Below are 22,500 nucleotides of genomic sequence, written 5' to 3' on the forward strand. Positions count from 1 at the left end.
AGGAAAGGGGACTAGACAGGAGGAACAGGAAAGGGGAAAGAGAAGAGGAAGAGGAGGAAAAGGATGAGGATGAGGAGGAGGAGGAGGAGGAAAGGGGACTAGACAGGAGGAGGAACAGGAAAGGGGAAAGAGAAGAGGAAGAGGAGGAAAAGGATGAGGAGGAGGAGGAGGAGGAGGAACTTTTCTCTCCCTTCCCCTTCTCTTCCCCCCCTTTGAGTTCTGCGGCTTGGCGGCTTACAACTGAAGGGGGGAGAGGAGGAGGAGGAGGAGGAGGAGGAGGAGGAGGAGGAGGAAGAAGAAGAGGAGAGGGAAGAGAGAGAAGGAACAGGGATGAAAAAGAAAGAGATGAAAGTATGCCAAGTAAGGAGTAAATGAGAGAGGAGGAGGAGGAGGAAGAGGAGGAGGAGGAAGAGGAAGAGAAGGAGGAAGAGGAGGAGGAGGAGGAGGAAGGGGTGTCAGTGAGGGCGAGACAAGAGACAGACGAACACAGACGAGATATTGATGCCCTGAAGGGAAGGGAAGAGGAGGGAAAGAGGAAGGGAAGAGGAAGGGGAGGAAGAGGAGGGTTTGTGGTCTACATTAGGAACTTGTGGCCCCTGGAGGAGGTGACCTGTGTGTGACCTGGAGGAAGAGGAGGAGGAGGAGGAAGATGAAGAAGAACAAGAACAAGAAGAACAAGAAGAGATCCAAAGCAAAAAGAAGAGGAAGAAGAGGAAGAAGACGATTATACTGACAAGAACGACGAGGAAGAGGAGGAGGAGGAGGAGGAAGAAAAAGAAAAAGAAGAGGAGGAGGAGGAGGAAGAAAAAGAAAAAGAAGAGGATGCAGGAGAAGAAGGAGGAGGAGGACGACGAAGAGGAAGAGGAGGAAGAAAAGTGAGTACAATATTCACACAAAAAAACAATACAGGAGAGATGGGAGGAGGAGGATAGGGGGAGGGGGGTGGGGTACTAGGAAACACCAATCAGCGGCGGGGCGGGGCTGGGCGGGGCGGGGCGGGGCGGCATGAATGAGCAGGGCGGCCCCGAAATCTCCTTCAGCCCCACTATACCACAAGGGGACGCAGGAGCCGAAGTAGGAGGAGGAGGGGGCCGAGGAAGAGGCCGAGTGTGGGGGGCGCCGCTCCTCCGCTGCTCCCCCTGTCCGCTGTGGGTCCTTCGGGGGAGAATGGGACCGCGTGGGTGTTCCTGGGGCGTGAGGGGGGCGGGGGGCGGGTGGGGATGCGTTTGCTCTGATGTGGGGAGGCCGCCTGTTTGTCCTCGGCCAGGGGGATGAGTTGGTCGTGGTGGTTGCGGGTGGGTGAGTCCTCCTCGCCCACGGTGCCCACGATCACCTCCTGGGGCGTCGTGAGGGGCTTCGGCAGCGGGATCTCTGTCAGGGGAGGCGGGGGTTAGCTCTGTGGTTCGTAGGAATGTTGGGGTTGGAGCCTGTCTGGTAGGGTGTTAGATTCTACTATACAAACCGTTCTGCTGTATAAAGTTTCTGAGTTATTCAAGTTTTCTGTCTCTCTTTTTCCTTAAGCATTCATCTGTCTTTCCTTTCTCTGTCTATGGTCGGTATTTTAAGACACTTTCGGTTCTCACATCAACTATTTCTAAAGGTCAAAGAGGGGGTCAATCGGGTTCTAATGAGTGTTTCTTTAGCTTCATGGCACAGAAGAATGGTCAAACTACCACCAGGGTCATAATACTACTTCTGGAAATGCCCAAAACTCCTACGAAAGCCTTGTCAATCGAGTGTTTCTTTAGGTTCATGGCACAGAAGAAGGGTCAAACTACCACCAGGGTCGTAATACTACTCCTGGAAATGCCCAAAACTCCTGCGAAAGCCTTGTCAAATATGTGAACTTGGGCGGTGAAATGTTTAATAATACGGCCCATTATATGTACTTCATATAGGAAATCAGAATCAATTATACAAATGCTTTCAAGTGGACAATCTTTCTTCATAATTCAAGTTTTCTGTTTCTCTTTTCCCTTAAACACTTTTCTATCCCTCCTATCTATGCCTATATATACTTTCTCTCTCCTCTTTTGAGTCAGAATCTATTATGCAAGACCTTTTGACTGCATAAAAATTCTTCGTCGTTTATATTTTCTGCCTTCGTCTTCCTCAAACACTCATTTATCAACCCTATTTTTACCCTAACGATCCACACACACATCCACGCACACACTCACTCACAGAAACACAACAACACACACTCATCCAGCACCAGCATCCCAAGACTCACCGTACAGCTTGATCTTGCCCTTCACCTCCCCGAGCGAGTTCTTGGCGGTGCAGCTGTAGTAGGTGAAGTCGTCCTGTTGAAGGTCGAGGATGGTGAGGTGCATCTTGAGCGTGTACTGGTTCACCTCGATCTCCTCGTTCACGTACCGCCGGCTGTCCACGATCTGAGGGCCTGGTGATAGGGATGACGAGGACGAATGGTGAAAGATAGGAGAGGGCATATCAAGGGAGAGCAGGTAGAGAAGAGGGCATATCAAGTACTGTAGAAGTCGGTAATGTAGGGGTGATCATGTACAGTTTGGCGGGGAGAGGGGGGAGAGGAGGAGGAGGGGTGAACGGGGTGATGTATGAAGTAGTGAAATCCCGTGTGTGAAAACCTAAGACTTATGTACCGTATGAAGTAGTGAAATCTGATGTGTGAAAACCTAAGAGTTCTACGTATGAGAAAAGGACTTGGGGAGAGGAAGGAACGAAGGTATAGGGTGTTGGGGTGAAAGGGGACACATGTTAAGGGTGTGCATGAGGGTGTATAGGGGTGAAGAGAACTGAATAAAGACTTGTATGTGTGAGAAGGAAAGAGAAGGGGAGGGAGTAGAAAGGTAATTTTTTTGTGATAGCTAAGTAATTGGGTAAGTTATGAAGGGAAGGGAAGGGAGGGGGAGGGAATGGAAGGGGAGGGAAAGGAAGGAAAAAGATGGGAAGGGAAGGGGAGGGAAGGGGAGGGAAGGTAAGGTAAGGGAAGGGAAGGAAATGTAAGGGAAGGAAAGGGAAGGGATGGGAAGGGAAGGGAAGGGATGGGAAGGAAAGGGAAGGGATGGGAAGGAAAGGTAAGGTAAGGTAAGGAAAGGGAAAGGAAGGAAAGGGAAGGGATGCGAAGGGAAGGGAAGAGAAGGGAAGGGAAGGGATGGGATGGGAGGGATGGAAAGGTAAGGGAAAGGAAGGGAAGGGAAGGGAAGGGAAGGGATGGGATGGGAATGGAAGGAAAGAGAAGTGAAGTGAAGTGAAGGGAAGGAAAGGGAAGGGAAGGAAAGGGAAAGGAAGGGAAGCGAAGAGGTGACTAGGTACGAGGGGTGAAAATGAGGGGAGAAAGAAGAGTGAAGGGTAAGCACATACTGGAGCTGGAGATGAGGATGAGGAGCATGAGGGTGAGATGAGGAATGAGTAAGTAATGGAAGTGAAAAAAAATAGCAATGGAGAGTGAAGAGTAATAGAGTGAGGGGTGTTTAAGGGGAGCTAAAGAAGGGGTGACTGTGGAAGAGAAAGGGGTGAAGGAAGGGTTGGGAGGAAAACCGAAATAAAAAAAATGAGGACTGAAAGGGTGAAGGGTGAGTATGGGGAGCTAAAGAAAGGGTGAGTGAGGGAAAGGGGGAAAGGGTGAAGAAAGGGTTTGGGGAAGGGGGTCCAGAGTAAAGAAAATAAGGAAGGAAGAGGAACACAAAGGAACACAAAGGAAGAACAAACAACAGCAGGAGGAGGAGGAGGAGGTTATGGGAGGGAGAAGAAAGAGAAAAAAAGAGTCTGGAAGATATGAGGGTAAGGAAATTCTGAAGAAAGGGAGGAATGGAGGGGAAAGAAAGAAGGTCTACGGAGGGAGGGAGAGAAGAGAGGGAGGAGAGAAGGGAGGGAAAGGGGGGGGAGAGAAAGAAGGGGGGAGGGAGGGATTGGCTGACAAGACCACATGTTGCTGGTCAAAGTTTGTGTGTATGTTTTTATGGCGTGTGTGTGTGTGTGTGTGTGTGTGTGTGTGTGTGTGTGTGTGTGTGTGTGTGTGTGTGTGTGTGTGTGAAGGAGAAAACGCTCACCGAATCATTGAAGCTCACAGCCTTATTCTCTCTCTCTCTCTCTCTCTCTCTCTCTCTCTCTCTCTCTCTCTCTCTCTCTCTCTCTCTCTCTCTCTCTCTCTCTCTCTCTCTCTCTCTCTCTCTCACCCTCTCTCTCACCCTCTCTCTCACCCTCTCTCTCACCCTCTCACCCTCTCTCCCTCCTTCCTCCCTCCCTCCCTCTCCCTCTCTCTCACCCACCTTGCTCATCCAGAAGCTTGGTCCAGAAGTTGATGGATTTGGGGCTCGCCTCCACCTCGCACTCCAGGGTTACGTTGGTCCCCACAGGCGCGCCGACGAGCTGGTTGGGGATGCGAACCACGGGATGGACTGCCGACGAGGTGGTGACGAGGGGGGGAGGGGGGGAAAGGGGGGCAGGGGGAGGGTAGATGGGGAAGATCGTCATAAGAGGGAGGGAGGAAGAAATGGGGAATGGATGGTGGAGGAGAAAAGGGAGGTTGTAGTAGTAGTAGTAGTAGTAGTAGAGTTCGGTAGAGCAGAGGGAAGCGTGCAAAGAAAGAGAGAATTTGTGGTTAGTAAAATAATTCGCAGGTAAATTTCAGGTGCGTTTGTGTTTGTTTGTTTATTTGTTTATGTGCGTGTGTTTACCTGTATGCCACTTCGAGGTGTTGCGTATCTTGGTGGTGTGTTGCGCTGTTGTTGTTAGTGTTGATATTGTTGCTACTCTTGCTACTACTACTACTACTACTACTGCTACTACCACCACTACAACCACAACTACTATTAACCCAAGCGCAATCTACCTCATATTCAACTCTTTTTTTCACCTGCAAAGAAGACTCATCACCCCCCATAACCCGCCCCCCCTGGCCACTACTAACACTACAACCACTACTGCTACAACTACTATCATGAATCCACAACCCGTCTACCTCACATTCAACTTCATTTCACCTGCAAAGAAGACTCATGAGCGCCCCCCCCCCCCCGTCTACTCACAGTGCACCTGGACCACCATTCGCTTGCTGACGGCGGGCGGGATCTCGTTGGAGGCGATGCAGAGATAGGCGCCCATGTCATCCCGCGTCACCCGCTCCAGCACTAACTCCGAGCCCTCCCACGTCTGCACTGTTGGGGGGGAAGGGGAGAGTGTTAGGGAAGCGGGGCAGGTGGGGCAGCGTGTGTACTGTTGGGGAAGGAAGAAGGGGAGGTGTTGGAAAGGCAGGGCAGGGAGGGAGGCGTGTGTACTGTTGGGGAAGGTAGCAGGGGAGGTGTTTGGAAGACGAGGCAGGCAGGGAGGCGTGTGTACAGTTTGGGGAGGGAGAAGGGGACTGTTAGGAAGGAGGGGAAGGCAGGGAGGTGTCTCTACCGTTGGGGAGGGCAAAGGGGAGGTGTTAGAAAGGGGGTGTACCGTTGGAGAAGGAAGAAGGGGAGGTGTTAGGAAGGGGAGGCAGGCAGGGAGGAGTGTGGACATTTGGGGAAAGGGATATTGGAGTGTGTTAGGAGGACGGGGCGGGGTAAAGAGGGGAGTGTACTGTTGGGGGAAGGGGAGTGTGTTAGGAGGAAGGGGCGGGGTAGTGAGGGGTGTGCACTGTTGGGGAAGAGGAGTGTGTTAGGAGGACGGGGGGGGGATAGAGAGGGGAGTGTACTGTTGGGGGAGGAAAAGGAGGTGTTATTAGGAAGACGGGGCATGGTAGAGAGGGGAGTGTTGAGGGGATGAGAAAGTAGCAGGTTAAGGAGGAGGGAAAGGGGTTTAGAGGGGATGAGGAAGTAGCACGTCACGGAGAAGGAGGGAAGGGGGTGCTGAGGGTGCGAGGAGGTAGCAGGGTGAGGGGAGCGAAAGTTTAGGAGCGTGTTGGTGATGGAGCGGAACAAGAAGTAAAAGCTCCGTTATAGCCCGCTCTCCAGTGTTGCCAAGACATAGAGCAGCTTCAAGCCCTCCATGCAATAACAACAACAGGTCTGGCCATCGCTGCTGTGTTACCAATACAAAAAAAAAAGGTTGAACTATATAAATAATCATATCACATGGGTATACTAAAATCTACAGAGCACAGAAAGAAAATACAAATAAGAGACTTTATAAAAATGTAAGAATATGCAGTTTCCTAATACAATAAATGACTGAAATGCTTCATCTAACAAAACGGTTTGTCCAAAAAGTATAAGCTACATGAAATTCAGGAACTTTATGACAAAAGGTGATATGATACGGGACACACGATCTTGATTCAATTATTTAAAGCCACAAATCGTTAAGAGCTGACAGACACGACTTTTCTTTGACCTACAACAAGTCCACAAGTCCTTCCCTCCCCTCCCTTCCCTCCTCTTCGCACCAACCTTCATTCTTGGCCTGGCCGGCGGGGCGGAGGGCAATCTTGCGTCCGTCCTCCCTCCGCCACTCGACGCGGGGCTGGGGGTAGCCGTGGGCGCGACACACTAGCCGCACCGTGTTGCCCTCAGACACCATCACATCACCGGAGCTCTCCTCGGCCAGGATGTCCGGCGGGATGACCACGTTGAGGTGACCGACCTGGGAGAGGGGCGGAGGGAAGCGAGGTGAGGAGTGGGGCGGAGGGGGAGGCGATGGGGGGAGATGGGAGTGATGGGAGGGGATGAAGGGAGGAAAAAAGAGATATGAGGGGAGGAGGGAAGAAAGGGGGAGGTGATGGGGGAGATGGGGAATGATGGGAATTAGGTGAAGGGAGAAGGGGAGAGGTGTGAGGGCTAAGACAAGTGGGGAAGTAATGGAAGGGTGTGAGGGGAGGATATATAAGAGATAAAAGGGGCGAGGTAGATGGGGAAGGAATGAGAGAAAGGGGAACTAATGGGAGGGGGTGAAGGAAGGAAGGGGAGGGAGATATGAAGGGTAAGACCGACATGGAAGTAATGGGAGAGGTGAGATTAGGGAGGTTGATGAGGTGATGGGTTGTGAGGGGAGAATGGGGGTGGGGAAGGGGAGGGAAGGAAGGAAAAGAAAAGATGTCAAATCAGGAGATGATGGACAATGGATGGCCAAGAGAAGAGGATTGAAAGAGCTGAAAGGTTGTCAAATGAGAGGAGAAAGGAGAAAGGTCAGGGGAAGCCACTACAAGACCGGTCGTTGGTTAGTGTTTAGTTAACTGTCCTCTACGAACGAAATTATCCTTTAGGTGTTCCGATGACAATGAATGAATGATGACTGGTCGACACTTTCTTCATCTCATTTTGGAATCATTGTCAAGATTCAGATCTAGCGTTCTATCAAGAAGCGTTACTAGATGCATAAATTACATAGTCTCGGGTTTGATGAATCCGGCCCCAGGTCCAGATGTGGATGGTAGATGGAGAGAGGTGAGACGAGAGTGAAGAGAAAAGAGGATGAAAAAAAAAGAGGGAAGGGGTGGAGGTACGAGGTTAGGGAATTAAGAAGAAACTAGAGGTTGAAGAAACGTAAAATTGGGGGCATACACCATAACTGCGCGTGGTCTCGGTGTTCATCTCCGTCACATCAGTTCTTGGGTTGATAAAGAGATGAGAAAATGGGAATTGGACTGAAGTGAAAGGAAGGAGATACTGTAAAAAAGTTAAAGAGTGACAGGAATAAAGAAAACGATAGCTGACTGACTGAGTGGAAGACTGGAAGACCAACAGACATGCTAAGGGGTCACAAAGCAGAGAAAAAAGACAGACAAACGTGCAAATCGAACAGGAAATCAGACCCGTAAAATGTTATCTATAAAAAAAAGGGAGAGAAAAAACACGAACCTCATTAAAAAACAAAACAAATCGGGGCACCTTACTACTAGAGAAAAAAAAAAGAAAGAAAAAAAGAAGTAAACCATAACCGAGTAAGAATGAAACGACTAAAAAGATGAGCACTTAAAATATCCACCTTTGTTGCTGCCCAAAGAGACGGGGAACCTTACGGGTACTCCATCTTGTCCCAGGCTGACCCGAGATATATAGACAGACAAACACATAGAGTCGTATTAAAAGACATATCTTCCCCTAAGAACACATAATTGAAGAGGCTTTCGTAGGAGTTGTGGGCATTTCCAGGGGTAGTTTTAAGACCCTGGTGGTAGTTTGACCCTTCTTCTGTACCCTGAGCCTAAAAAAAACCTTATTAGAACTTGATTGACCTTTAACCTTTGACCTTTAGAAATAGCTGAGGTGAGAAGCGAAAGTGTCTTTTAATACCAGGCAAACAGTGTTACCAATACCAATTATCAAGACACCTCTCCACCCGAAATTGACCTCTCTTTTGGCCCCTCTTTACTTTTGTCTGTTGTGGGAGCGGTGAGTAGCGGGCTTTTTTTCTACACTTTTTTTTTATTTTTTGCCCTTGAGCTGTCTCCTTTGTTGTAAAAAAAAAAAAAAAAATCCACACTTAGCCTGACCCTTCACTCAACCCAACCCAACCCAATAAAATCTAACCAAACCGAATCCAAATTTTACCAAACCAAACTCAACTAACTAATTAAACCAAATCAAATCAGTTGAAATCAAAATGAACAAGATCAGATCATGCACCGAGCTCAGTCCAGCCTTACAGCCCTACCTTTTTCCTCTTCTCTCTTCGCCAAAACACGTACTATTTCTTTAATCTTTATAGGGAAAACCAAGGCAGATCAAACCAGTCGAAGCTCAAACCAAACCTTGACTAATCTTAACCAAAAAATAGACCAAACATATTAATCCCAGCACCAAACCAATTATAACCCTCCTCCCAAACATATATTTCTACCTTATTATTCAAACGTAACCTAACCAAACTAATAGGAGCTCAAACCAAACCCTGACTAAACATAAGCAAGACTAGACCAAACAAATCAATTCCTGCTTCAAACCAATTTTAAACCTCCTCCAAAACACATATTTCTATCTTATTATTCAAAGGGGAAACCAAAGCAAACCAAACGAAGCTCAAAACAAACCCAAACGAATCTTCACCAAAACTAGATCAGACACATCAATTCTTGCACTAAACCAATTTTAACCCACCTCCAAAACACATTACTACCTTATTTTTCAAAGGGGACACTAAACCAAACCCAAACCAAACCAAATTCTACCCACAACCCAATCCAACCCCACCCCATCCACTCCAACCAAACCAAACCAAACTAACCCCCAACCCAATCCAACCCCACTCCACCCACTCCAACCAAACCAAACCAAACTAACCCCCAACCCAATCCAACCCCACCCCACCCACTCCAACCAAACCAAACCAAACAAACCCAATCCAACCCCACTCCACCCACTCCAACCAAACCAAACCAAACTAACCCTCAACCCAATCCAACCCCACTCCAACCAAACCAAACCAAACTAACCCCCAACCCAATCCAACCCCACCCCACCCACTCCAACCAAACCAAACCAAACTAACCCCCAACCCAATCCAACCCCACCCCATCCACTCCAACCAAACCAAACCAAACTAACCCCCAACCCAATCCAACCCCACTCCACCCACTCCAACCAAACCAAACCAAACTAACCCTCAACCCAATCCAACCCCACTCCACCCACTCCAACCAACCCAAACCAAATCAAACCCTACCCCAACCCTACACCAACCCCCAAACCAACCCTCCAAGCAAGCAAGCAAGCGAACGAGCACCCCCATCTTCCCCCCACCCCCAAAACCCCGAAACCCCAGACCCCCGCCAACACACGTACTACCTGATTCTTCATGGGGTCGGTGTTGATCTGGCACATGTATTCGCCCGAGTCGTTGCGCCGGACGTCTTTGATCTTCAGCTCCCAGGTCTTGTGGTCCGAGTGGATGACGTTCATGCGGTTGTTGTGGGTGATGACGCGGTTGTGGATGGCCAGGATCGCCTTCGTGTCGGCCTTGATCCACGCCACCTGCAGGACCCGGGGCGTTAGTGGCGGAGTGGGTGGAGGGAGGCGTGAAGGAGGAGGTGGATGGGGTGGGGGAAGGAGGGGTGGAGGGGAAGGATGGGGGGAGGGAGGCGTGAAGGAGGAGGTGGAAGGGGTGGGGGAAGGAGGAGGAGGAGGAGGAGGAGGAGGAGGAGGAGGAGGAGGAGGAGGAGGAGGAGGAGGAGGAGGAAAAGAAAGGATTTGGTGTAGAAGACTGGAACGAGGAGGCTGAAAGGTGGATGAAAGAGGAGGAGGAGGAGGCGTGAAGGAAAAGGTGGAAGGGGAGGGGGAAGGAGGGGTGGAGGGGAAGGATGGGGGGAAGAGGAGGAGGAGGAGGGGGTGGAGGAAGAGGAGGGGGAAGATGTGGAGGAGGAAAAGGAAGGATTTGATGTAGAAGACTGGATAGAGGAGGATGAAAGGTGGATGAAGGAGGAGGAGGAGGAAGATGGGGAAGGATTTTGGGTAGAAGATTGGAAAGAGAGGAGAGGAGGAGGAGGACGAGGAGGAGGAGAAAGAAAGGGAAGGATTGTGGGTTGAAGATTCAAATGAAGAGGAGGGAAGATGGGTGGAGGATTGAGATTAGTAGGGGGTAGTAGGTGGAAAAATATTGGGAAGGGAAGGATGGATACTGGAGGAGGAGGAGGAGGAGGAGGAGGAAAAGAAGGAGGAGGAAGAAGATAAGGTCTAGGAGTAGGGAGGAGGACGAGGGCGAGAACGTGGAGAGGGAGGAGGAGGAGGAGGAGGAGGAGGAGGAGGTCGAGGAATAGGGAGGAGAACGAGGAGGAAGAGAAGGAGGAGGAAAAGGAGGAGGAAAAGGCGGCAAAGAGGTAGTAGGTAGAAGAGGATTTGAGAGTATGAGGAGTGGTCTTGGGATGGCGAAGGGTTAGGAAGAGGAAAAGAAGAAGGAGGAGGACGAGAAGGCAAAGGAAAAGGGAGAGGAAGAGGAACAGGACAAGGAACGGTAGGACAAGGGCGGAACAGGAACAGGAACAGGAACAGGACAACTATCTTAAGGGGTTGACAGCACAAGACGATGTATAAGGGAACGGAACTCGCTTAAATATTTACAAACAGAGAGAAGGGAAAAAAACAGAGACGGAGAGAGAGAGAGAGAGGGAGAGAAACGGACACGGAGAGGGGGAAGGGATGTGCGTATTTACACGGCGGGAGGGAGAGAGAAAGAGAGAGGGAGAGAGGGAGGGAGAGAAGAGGAAATAAAATAAAATAAAACAAGATGAAAACAAGAAATATGAAAGAGAGTAAAGATAGAAAGTTGCATATTTACAGAAGATGGGAAGAAAGAGACAGATGGATAGATAACGAGAGCGAGAGAGAGAGAGAGAGAGAGAGAGAGAGAGAGAGAGAGAGAGAGAGAGAGAGAGAGAGAGAGAGAGAGAGAGAGAGAGAGAGAGAGAGAGAGAGAGAGAGAGAGAGAGAGAGAGAGAGAGAGAGAGAGAGAGAGAGAGAGAGAGAGAGAGAGAGAGACACAAACAGGAAAAGTAAACAAATCAATAAATAAAGAATAGGGACAGCAGATCAGTAAAGTAAGGCAGGTATGACGGAGGTAGACAGACACTAAGACCTAAAACTATAAGACGGCCAATCAAGTCAAGCAGGAGGAGATAATAATAATAATAATAATAATAATAATGATAATAATAATAATGGTGAATATATATAACAATTCTCCAAAAAAAGGAAACAATAGAGAACATCCCGACTGACCAGCGGCAAACTAGCGCCGTCTAGTCCTCTAAGACAGTCCATGATAAACACACATATAGATGGTAAATATATACATGGATACAGTGGTATATACAAGTTGGACGGTCTGTTTGTATGTAGAGATTTATATATATCAGCCCCCCGGCGAGGGTAGGAGTGGAGGAGTGGAGGAGTGGAGGAGGAAAAAGGTGGAGTCTGCTCGCTCCAAAAGGTAAACGATCATTAAAAATACACTGAAGACGATTATATCAATGTGATGAGAGGAGGAGCTCAGGTGGGAGGGGAAGGAGAAGCGGCAGTGGTGGCAGCGGCAGAAGCAGCAGGTGAGGAAGAGTAGTAACAGAAGTAGTAGTAGTAGTAGTAGTAGTAGTAGCAGTAGTAGGTGGAGTAGTTGTAGTAACAGAAGTAGAAGTAGTAGTAGTAGTAGCAATAGTAGTAGTAGTGGCAGAGGTAGTAGTAGCAGCAGAAGCAGTAGAAGCAGTATAGAGATAGCAGAAATATCATCATCAGCAGGAGCAGGAGCAGGAGCAGGGGGTGAGTGATGGAGGAGGTGGAAGGTGACAACCATATCGACGTGTCTGTTCATATATACAGATGTGGGCTGGTGGCGCCGCGCTTGTCTGGTGTGTGTTGACAGCTTGTGGACCAACTAGAGAAAATGGAGATGAAAACACACACACAGAGATAATAGAAATAATGGTCTAAGGAGAGACATGAATCACACAAGAAGAAAAACTGTTCTTTCAAGTAATAATAAACAGTGGTTACAAGACGGTAAGCTGCCGCCCTGGCGAGCGGCGGCGTCCAGCGGGGCGGGGAGGGGCGGGGCGAGGTTCGGGGAAGGGCGGGAAAAGGAGCGGGGTGAGGGGCGGAAAGGGGAGGGGTGAAGGGCAGGGGGAAGGATGTGGGCGTGAGGGTGTGGGAGGAGAGTAGGGCGCCCCGCCCCGTGGAGCGTCAACAAGTACTGTGGGGCTCGCAGTGTAGAGTTTTGTCAGCACTCCAGCACCACCGAGTAGCCAGACATTGACCTGGGTTAGCGTGGCCCTAAGGGTAAGATATATACAGTGTCAGACGGCTGCGCGGCGCCCGCCACCGCGCCCAGTGGCGGACGCCTCCCGCCGCCTCCACGCCGCCAGGCCGCGCGGGCCGCCGAGCCTCGGGCGCCCCGGGGGACCAGGCGGGAAGGAAACACATTAGCACGCGGCTCTGAGTGTGAAATATGGGAACAAAACTGTGATTAACAAAACAAAACAAAACTAAAAGAAAAAAAAGGAAAACTTAGTAAATATTAAACAAATATTTCAATGTAATTTTAAGAACTCAGACATTGCTTACTTACTGAGGGTGACTTACCCTTCAGTGGGAGAAACAAAACAAAACAAAACATGACAAACAACAACACAAACAAAATTAACTTAGGGGTGTGATCCTGGCTGTGCCCCGGGGCGTGAGGCCCGCCCGCCCCGCCCCACGGCGCTGCTATGTGAGGACTGCGGGGCGGGGCGGCGGACGGTAGGCCCGACGCCCCGCCCCGCGGGTCAGCGCTAAATGAGGGATTTAAGAGTGTTTGCGAGATGAAGGGCACGGGGCAGGCGCGGCGGCGGGCGTGGCGGCGGCCGGGGCCTGGCGCCCCCCCGCCCCCCGGGCCCGAGATGTGCCGGGGCTGCACTCGGGCGTGTGTTGTGTGGCCCCGGGGGGCAGAGGGAGCTGTGGGGGCAACGCTCCCCACCACAGGCGTTGTTTTCTGAACAGCATGAACAATTGTACAGAAGCGAGGCAGCATGCAGGATACCCCTGGGCGTGGCTGCTACGGCGGCGGCGGCGGCGGCACTCACCCCGAGCCACTGGCCCTGATGATCGGGAAGAAGCGCGTCAGTAACCTGCCTCCACCACCCCCACCCCCCGGCGCCTCCACCACACCAGCAACAACATCACCAGTAACAAGAACACCCAACCACCGTCACCACCACTAGCACCACAACCACCACCACCACCACCACCATCAAGAAGTATTTACGCAACCACCAACACAACCACCACAATCATCGTGGTATCAGCAACACTATCACCACCACATCACTGGTATTACGTACCACACCACCACCACCACCGCCACCTCCCCTCCACCACCACAGCTTCCGGGGCTCTTGTCGTCGACGGCAAATCTATACACTGATGGCTGTGGTTGTCGCCTTTACGAGAATGGCGGCACAGCGGCCACACGTCCTGCGACACACGGCGGCGGCGGCGGCGGTGGTGGCGGCGGTGGTGGCGGCGGCACATTACAGCACACGGCTATTGGTAATCCCGTGATTGTGGCGCGACACTCGATGGGCGGCAACATGAGCGGCTGACAGGCTGATGGCCGCCCGCCCGTCCCTCACGCCGGGGCTCGAACTGCACCTCACCAATCACGCCCTCCTCCTCCTCCTCCCTTTCTCCTCCACCTCCTCCTCCACCACCTCCTCCTATTCCTCCTCCTTCTCTTCTTCCTCCTTCTTCGCGGGGAATGGCGGGGACTATGGGATTTCCAACTGTCTTCGTTAATCTTTTCGCCTCGCGCTCTCTCCTCGTTCTCTCTCTCCCCTCCCGCCCCAAGTGCTTCCCTTTTACTCTCCTCTTCTCCCTGACTATATAGCTTAACCCCCCCACCCCCTCTCCCTGGTACAGCACTCCCCTACACACATACACACACACACACACACACACACACACACACACACACACACACACACACACACACACACGTCCTGCTCCCTCCCCCCCTCCTCGCCCTCAACTCTCTTCTCTGGTTCACTTCGCCACCAACACCGATTTCCTTCTTCCATATATGAATTCCTTTACAACTTCACCACCGCCACCACCACCACCACCACCACCACCGACGCCTTCAAGGGAACATTTGATACCTTTCAGAGGCGATCAAAGAGTCTCGGATCCCTTTTCCATTCTTTTCTTTATTTCTTTTTTATTGAATAGAGAGAATAATAATAATCAGAGCCTCTTCAATGCTATTTTCTCACGTTTATCTCCCTTTTTTTCGTATGTTTTAATTAGTTATTGTGTTTATTTATTACTATATTTTTGGAAAGGCAAATAAATAGGAAAAAAAATGGGTGAAGATCGTAACCGGTTTTCCATTTTCTTTTTTCGTTTTTCCCATTTTCTTTTTATTCAATTTTTTCCCGTTTTCTTTGTTTGCCTTCCGCGTCGTTTTCTCTCTCTCTCGGTCCCGCGCCAGCAGTGACTTTCCTATTTTCTTGTTTACATCTTTCCGTTGCGCAAAACTCGTCGTCTGTGTTTGCTTTCCGGCGATGGCGTATGTGTGTGCTAGAAGAGGAGAGACGGGCGGGGAGGGGGATGAGAGGGGGGGGACTGGATCCTACACACACACACACACACACACACACACACACACACACACACACACACACACACACTATAACGCATTGGTATTCCTCAGACTGTGATTTTGCGCCTATGCTCTTCGTTGTATAGTAGTAGTAGTAGTAGTAGTAGTAGTAGTAGTAGTAGGAGAAGTAGTAGTAGTAATAGTACAGGATGAATCAGTAACTATGGGTATTATTTTTTCTTCATTTTCCCGTAGTCAAAGCAGAGGAGGAGGAGGAGGTCTTATAAGGGGAGGAACCATTATCGAAGGGGAGTAGCCGTCGAGGAGTGAGGGAGGCTGGACTCTCTCTCTCTCTCTCTCTCTCTCTCTCTCTCTCTCTCTCTCTCTTCTTTGTCTGTTCTCCGAGGCTGCTGTTTCGTCCTCTTCTTCCTCCTCCTCCTCGTATGTTTCCATGTTTCCTCTTCCTCTTCTTCTTCCTCCTTCTCCTCCTCCTCCTCGTATGTCTCTTCTTTCTTCTGCTCTTCCTTGGATTTTGCTGTTTCTTCTCTCTTCTTCTCTTTTATCATTTCTTTCTCCTCCTCCTCCTCCTCCTCCTCCTCTTCGTTTTCGTGTATCTCTTCTTTCTATTTCTTTATTTACTCTTTTCGTGTCTTTCTTCCTTCCTTCTTTCTCGTCCTCGTCCTTTTTCTGTTTCATCTTGTCTCTCTCTTTATATTTTTTTTCTGTTTCACGCGTGTCTCCATCTTTATCTCTTAATCCTCCTCTTCCTTAACGCGTATCTCTTCTTTCTATTCTTTTGTTTCAATCTTTTCGTGTCTTCTTTCCTTCCTTCATTTTCTTCCTCGTCCTTTTTTTCTGTTTTCTTCTCAATTTCGTTTTTTCTCTGTTCTCTGTTTGGTGTTTGTTTCACGCGTTTCTCCTTTATCTCTTAATCCTCCTCTTCCTTATCGTGTATCTCTTCTTTCTATTCTTTTGTTTTAATCTTTTCGTGTCTTCTTTCATTCCTCCTTTTCCTTCCTCGTCCTTTTTTTCTGTTTTCCTCTGTTCCGTTTTTTCCCTGTTCTCTGTTTGGTGTTTGTTTCACGCGTGTCTACATCTTTATCTCCTCCTCCTCTTCCTCTCCTCCTCCTCCCTTTCGTCCTCCTCCTCTACCCTTGCTCCCTGCTCCATTTATCCGTTTTTGCTCTCTTTTTAATGTCTGGTCCGCGTCCCTCACTCATAACGGTGTGCCTGGCGGGGCGGCGCGGCTCCCCTGCCCCGCGCCCCTCGCCGCCTCGCCATTCCTAAGCAAATGATGCACTGTTATGCCTCCGCCTCGCCCCATTGTGCGCGCCCCGGCCATCACTCCCCTCCGAACTGGCGCCAGGGTGTTCGTCCGGCCTGTCACCTACCGCCCACCCTTCGATACCCTTCCAGTGATACCCAGGCTGACAGAACACATGCCACGGCTAGCTTAACACCCCCAGACGCACCCAGACCCAAAACCGGTCGCAAAGAAGGTTTAGGAAGGGTTTTGTGGATGGGTTAAGTGGTCGGGCCGAAGTCCAAGTCGCGGGCGCGGATCTGAACGCCGCGCAACATGTAAACAAACAAGGAGGGTCGACCTAAAATGCAGTTAGTATCGGCGGCGGAAGGTGTGATGGCGTGAGCATTGTTCATGGCGGCGGCAACGCGCGCCTACCCTTGTAATTCCGCGCTCAGGGGCCGCCCGATGACTCTGCATTTAGGAATTAGGGCGAATTAGATTAACCCGCGTGTAATGCCTGCGAGGGACAGCGTTAGGTTTGCATATCTATGGCGGGGCGGCGCTGCGAGGCATTTTTTTCACCCCGGCCTGAACTGAACTTCCCGCCCACCGCTGCCTGACGAGGGCGAAGCTGGGGGCAGGAGGGGGGATAGGGGAGGGGAAGGGTCCTACTGACTACCAGAGAAGGGGGCCCAGCTACTCCTGAAGGGGGGCTTAGGCAGGGGAGGAAAAGGGCGGAAGAACACCTGCTGGAAACGGGCTGGAAATTACTGGAAGGCCCCCAACGAGTGACTGGCTGACGGCGGTACTGACACGCCTACTACTGGCAGAGGGACGGAGGGAGGAGCTGGCTGACGCAGGGCTCTCACTACTGACGAAGGGAGATGCAGAAGGGCTGGGCTGACGTTCCTGGTAGTAGTAGAATACCTCACACGCCTAAACCACTGACTGACGGAGGGGAAGGAGGAGGGAGGGAGTAGGAGCTGACATTTGGGAACTACTGACGAAGGGGATGCAGAAGGGTTGATGTTCCCGGTAATAATAAAAGCTGATACGCCTGACTTACTGACGGAGGGGAAGAGGAAGGGAAGGAAGGAAGGAAGGAGGGAGGGAGAGGGAACTGACACGAGGCACTACTGACGAAGGGCTGACGAAGGGGATGCAGAAGGGGTGACTTTTCTAATAATGATGTAAAACCTGATATGAATAAACTAGTGATGGAGAGAGAGAGCAGGTGAGACTTGGGGCGAGGGGGAAGGGGGAGTCTGACACGAGGGCTTGACTAAAGACACTGAAGGGCTGACGGGCTAGTGACGAGGGGCTCTCCAATCCACAACTGCTGACGAAGGCGGTGAAGGAGGAGGCAAAAGAACGACAGCATCAACTTACCTAATCCTTCTCCTCCCTTTTACACGTCCATCAGTAAAAAGGCGAATGAGAAAACTAGCAGAGAGGGGGAGGAAGGGAGGGAGGGAGGGAGGACTGACCGAATAACTGATTGGATGATTGATTGACTGAATGACTGACGGAAGGAGGTAGGGAGGGGTTATATAGACTGACTGACTGACTGACTGACTGACTAAATGGCTGATTGGAAGAAGAAACTGAGGAAGGAGAAAGTAAAGAAAGTGGGGAGGGGGGAGAAAGGGAAAATGAGGGAGGGAAAGTGATTGATAATTAAATACTCACTGACTGACTGACTGACTGACAAACTGAAGGAAGAAGGAACGGAGAGAAGGAGGGGGTAAAAAAAAAGGAGGGAAAGAATGTTATTGAAAAGTATAAAAAATGACTGACTTATTGACTGACTAATTGACTGACCCACTTATTGACTGTCTGACTGACTGACTGACTGACTAACAAAAGATGAAACGCAGCAAAGGTGTAAGGAACGAGGATATTACTGTAAAGAATTGACTGATTGACTGACTGACTAAATGATTGATTGACTGACTGACTGACTGATTGACTGACTGACTAAATGATTAACTGACTGACTGATTGACTGACTGACTAAATGACTGACTGACTGACTGATTGACTGACTAACTGACTGATTGACTGACTAACTGACTGACTGACTGACTGACTGACTGACTTAATGATTGACTGACTGACTGACTGACTGACTGACTGACTGACTGACTTAATGATTGACTGACTGACTGATTGACTGACTAACTGACTGATTGACGAAAGAGAAAACGCAACGAAGTAGGAGGATGAACCAAGGACATAACTGTAAAGACTGACTGACTGACTGACTGACTGACTGACTGACTATCGGAGTGGAGGGAGTGACGGAGTGGAGGGAAGGAGGGAGAGAGAGCGCATCTACCTGAGGAAAGGAGGGCGATGACGTAGTTGTGTTCGTTAATTACCTGCCCCCACACCTGCTTAACACACACCTGTACGCACACCCCACACCTCTCAGGGGGTGACGCGGAAAAACACACACACACCAAGACTTCTCGTTTGAGGTGAATTGAGGGGAGAAAAGCCAATGATTAAATGCAACTTGAGTAATTCAACAATAACAACAACAACAACAACAATAGGTACCAAGTGATCATTAATTAAGGCAGGTAAAGAGACAGATTATCAAGGTAAGCACTCACACATACATACATACATACATACACACATATTTAACCCTTTTGAAATTAGACAAACTGAAATTTATTGGTAAAAATGAGTATACCCGAGAGAGAGAGAGAGAGAGAGAGAGAGAGAGAGAGAGAGAGAGAGAGAGAGAGAGAGAGAGAGAGAGAGAGAGAGAGAGAGAGAGAGAGAGAGAGAGAGAGAGAGAGAGAGAGAGAGAGAGAGAGAGAGAGAGTATAAAGGTGAGACTCAACAGGTGAGGGTGAGAACTTACAAATGACTCCCAACAACAACAAAAACAACAACAATAACAACAACAACAAAATGTGACCTGTCTACGTTAATTAAACGAGAAAAGAACGAAAGACAATATTTATTAAAACCTAATAAATCTGACTGTTTTTTTACCACATTTCACACACACACACACACACACACACACACACACACACACACACACACACACACACACACACACAAGAAAAGAAGAGAAAAACACACTATATAACTTAACATATATAAAAATGATAAAATAGAACAATACAGATTATCCGGAAGGAAGAAAGGAAAGAAAAAAGGAAGGAAAGAAAGAAGGATGGAAAGAAATGAGTATGGAAGGAAGAGAGGAAAGAAGAAAGAAAGGAAGAAAGGTGAGAAGGGAAAAACTAATTAAGTACTATATAAGACGGCAAGCAAATAAAAGGAATGATAAGAGAAAATAAAACTAAAGAGAGAGAGAAAAATTAACAAGTAGAAGAAGAAGCAAAAGACAGGAAAGAAAGGTACGTAAGAACGAAAAGAATGAAGAAAAAAGGGAAGAAAAATGAAAGGAATGAAAAAAAGGGAAGAAAAATAGAATGAAAGGAAGGAATGAAGGAGAGGAGAATGGAAGGAAAAAAAAGAAGAAAGGAAGAAAGAAAGGAAGGGGGGTAAGGAAGAAAGAAGCAAGAAAAGAAGGAAGGAAAATGGATGAAAATAACAGGAAAGCACATTAGTAAAAAAAATAATGAAGGAAATAAGAAATAGCGAACAAGAGAAAGTATAATAGAAAACAAGAAAAAAAATATAGTGACAAGAAAAGACAGCTAAGAAGGGAGGAAGGAGGGAAGAAATGAAAGAAAATATAGAAATAAGGAAATGAGAAAGGAAAAACGTTAAAGAGAAAGGAAGGGAGGAGGGAAGAAAGGAAGAAAGAAAAGAAGGAAGAGGAAAAAAACACTAACGTAACAAATCAAGCAAAAGAAAAAGATGAAAGGAAAAACAAAACAAAACTAAAGAAAAAGACAAGCGAGAAAAGATAAGCAAGAAAGTAAGGACGTGACTGAATAAAGAAAGCCAATTAGAAGAGGAAGAAGAGGAGGAAGAGGAGGAGGAAGAGTAAGAGGAGGAGCACGTACCCTGTATCCTCCCAGGTGATCCACGACGCAGGTGAAGGTTGCCTCGCGTCCCTCCGTCACCGTCACGTTCTGCAGCGGCTCCAGAAACTGCGGCTCGAAGCTGTGCACTGCGGGAGAGCGAGAGGCGGGTGAGGGGGCCAAGGCGATGGGTGACGGACGCGGGGGTGATGGGGTGGGTGGGGTTGGGGGTGATTGGGGGTGATGGTATGGGGTGTTGTGGGGGTGTTATAATAGTGTGATAGTGGGGTGACTAGTGGTGGGGTGATGGTGGTGGTGGTGGTGATGATGGGGTGGTGGTGATGATGGGGTGGTGGTGATGATGATGGTGGTGATGTGGGGTGATTGTAGTGAGTTGGAGGTGAGGAAATAAGGAAAGAAGGAAGGAAGGAAGGAAGGAAGAAAAGAAGGAAGGGTTAAGGAAGGAAGAGCAGAAGAAAGGAAGTACAAAATGAAGAAAGGAAGGAGGGAAGGAAGGAAGAAAAGAAGAGAAGAAGGAAGGAATGAAAGAAGAAAGGAAGGAAGGCAGGAAGAAAGGAAGGCAGGAAGGGAGGATGGAAGAACGGAAGAAAGGAAGTACAAAATGAAGAAAGGAAGGAGGGAAGGAATAAAGGAAAAAAAGAAAGAAAAAATGAAAGAAAAAGATTGAAAGAACGAAAAGAGAGAGGGAGCAAGGAAGGACAGCATGAGTAAAAATCTAACAGGTAAGAGAAAACAGATTGATAAGAGAGTTTCAACGAGAGGTAGAATGCGAGGCGGAGAAGGGAAGGAGAGAGGACGCAAGGAAGAGAGGGAGGAAAGAGGGTACGAGTGGAGATTAAAAAGGCAAGGGAAACTGATTGACAGGAGGTGGAATGAACGGGTGAGAAAGGAAGGGGAGAGGAAGTAGAGAGGGGAGACTGTGTAAAAAGGTTTGGGTGTGCGGAAGGAAGGAAGGAAGGAGGGAAGGAAGGAAGGAAGGAGAGCATATGGAAAGAGATTAAACAAGGATTGAGACTTGATAATAAATGGCGTTATGATGCGAGGAAAAATAAAATAGAGAGGAAAGTAAAGGAAATAAAAGGAAAGGATGGGACAGAGTAAGGAACAGAGAACAAAGAAAGAAAACATAAGTAAGGATTTAGAATGTTTTAGAAAGTCAATTACAGGTGCCATTTGACGATTTCAGATAATAATTACAAAAGAAAAAAGACGAAAGGAAAGGAAAGGAAAGGAGAGAGAGCAAGAGAGAGAGGGCAAAGCAAGGAAGATAATAACAAAAGAAAAAAAACGAAAGGAAAGGAAAGGAGAGAGAGAGAGAGAGAGAGAGAGAGAGAGAGAGAGAGAGAGAGAGAGAGAGAGAGAGAGAGAGAGAGAGAGAGAGAGAGAGAGAGAGAGAGAGAGAGAGAGAGAGAGAGAGAGAGAGAGAGAGAGAGAGAGAGAGAGAGAGAGAGAGAGAGAGAGAGAGAGAGAGAGAGAGAGAGAGAGAGAGAGAGAGAGAGAGAGAGAGAGTGAGAGAGAGAGAGAGAGAGAGAGAGAGAGAGAGAGAGAGAGAGAGAAGCAAGGAAAGTGAAATTGAAACGATATTAATAAAGTCCAGAAAGTTAATTAGAGATAACTTCACGATTTGAGAAGAAAAGAAAAAAGAAAAAAAAGATAGGAAAGGGAAGGAGAGAATAAGAGCATGAAAATAGAGGGCGAAGGAAGGAAAGTAAAGATAGGAAAAGATAAAAAAAATGCAGAAAATTAATAATGGGTGACGTAATAATGATTTAAGAGGAACAACAACAATAAAAACAACAACAACAAAAATAATGAACTGAGGGAAAAGAGTTGGAAAAAGAGGGAAAAGGAAGGGAAAGGAGAGTGAGAAATTAAAAAAAACAAGAGAAAGAGTAAGAAAAAAAAGAGGAAGAAGAAAAAGAGGAAGAAAAGATAATAAGCATATGAAGAAATGGATAAAGTTAAAAAAAAATAGGAGAAAAAAAAGAGGAGAGGAAAGGAAGGAATAGAAAACGGAGGAAGAGGAGAAGGAGATGGAGGAGGAGGAGAAGGTGGAGAAGGATGTACAAAAAAAAAAGAACAGGAAATCAAAGTAATATAAATTTTGAAAAGTAAGCAAAAGGGGAGACTGAAAGAAAGAGAAGAAAAGGGAGAAGACAAAATAAAAGAAGAAAACAGCTGATCAAATTACGGTAAGGAGAGAAAGTAGATGGGGTGAAGAAGGTAATAGATAAGGAAGAAGAAAGGTGAGAGCATATAGTAGAAGATTAGAAGAGGGAGAAATGGAGATAAGGAGAAAATGACGGGATG

The 22,500-nt window shown here is 48.4% G+C and overlaps 1 protein-coding gene across 6 annotated transcripts in view; it reads right to left on the reverse strand.

Moving 5' to 3' along the window:
• The window catches only part of LOC127010146 (lachesin-like), a 108,583-nt gene that overhangs the window by 323 nt on the left and 85,760 nt on the right, over positions 1-22,500 (reverse strand). For 2 of the 6 annotated variants that reach the window (XM_050884025.1, XM_050883994.1), the window contains 8 exons: positions 20,212-20,318; positions 13,451-13,465; positions 9,687-9,875; positions 6,357-6,549; positions 5,013-5,141; positions 4,254-4,382; positions 2,234-2,404; positions 1-1,371 (listed from right to left, as the gene is read on the reverse strand). The exon at positions 1-1,371 is cut by the window's left edge and continues 323 nt beyond it. In XM_050884025.1, coding sequence (XP_050739982.1) covers positions 1,046-1,371; positions 2,234-2,404; positions 4,254-4,382; positions 5,013-5,141; positions 6,357-6,549; positions 9,687-9,875; positions 13,451-13,465; positions 20,212-20,318 — 1,259 coding nt within the window. In that variant the 3' untranslated portion in view covers positions 1-1,045. The remainder of the gene's footprint in view (positions 1,372-2,233; positions 2,405-4,253; positions 4,383-5,012; positions 5,142-6,356; positions 6,550-9,686; positions 9,876-13,450; positions 13,466-20,211; positions 20,319-22,500) is intronic. The other 4 variants (XM_050884034.1, XM_050884006.1, XM_050883999.1 and 1 more) reach the window with 3 other exon arrangements.

This window comes from Eriocheir sinensis, chromosome 4 (assembly GCF_024679095.1).
Source record: "Eriocheir sinensis breed Jianghai 21 chromosome 4, ASM2467909v1, whole genome shotgun sequence".
In the NCBI taxonomy this organism is placed as follows: Eukaryota; Metazoa; Arthropoda; class Malacostraca; order Decapoda; family Varunidae; genus Eriocheir; species Eriocheir sinensis.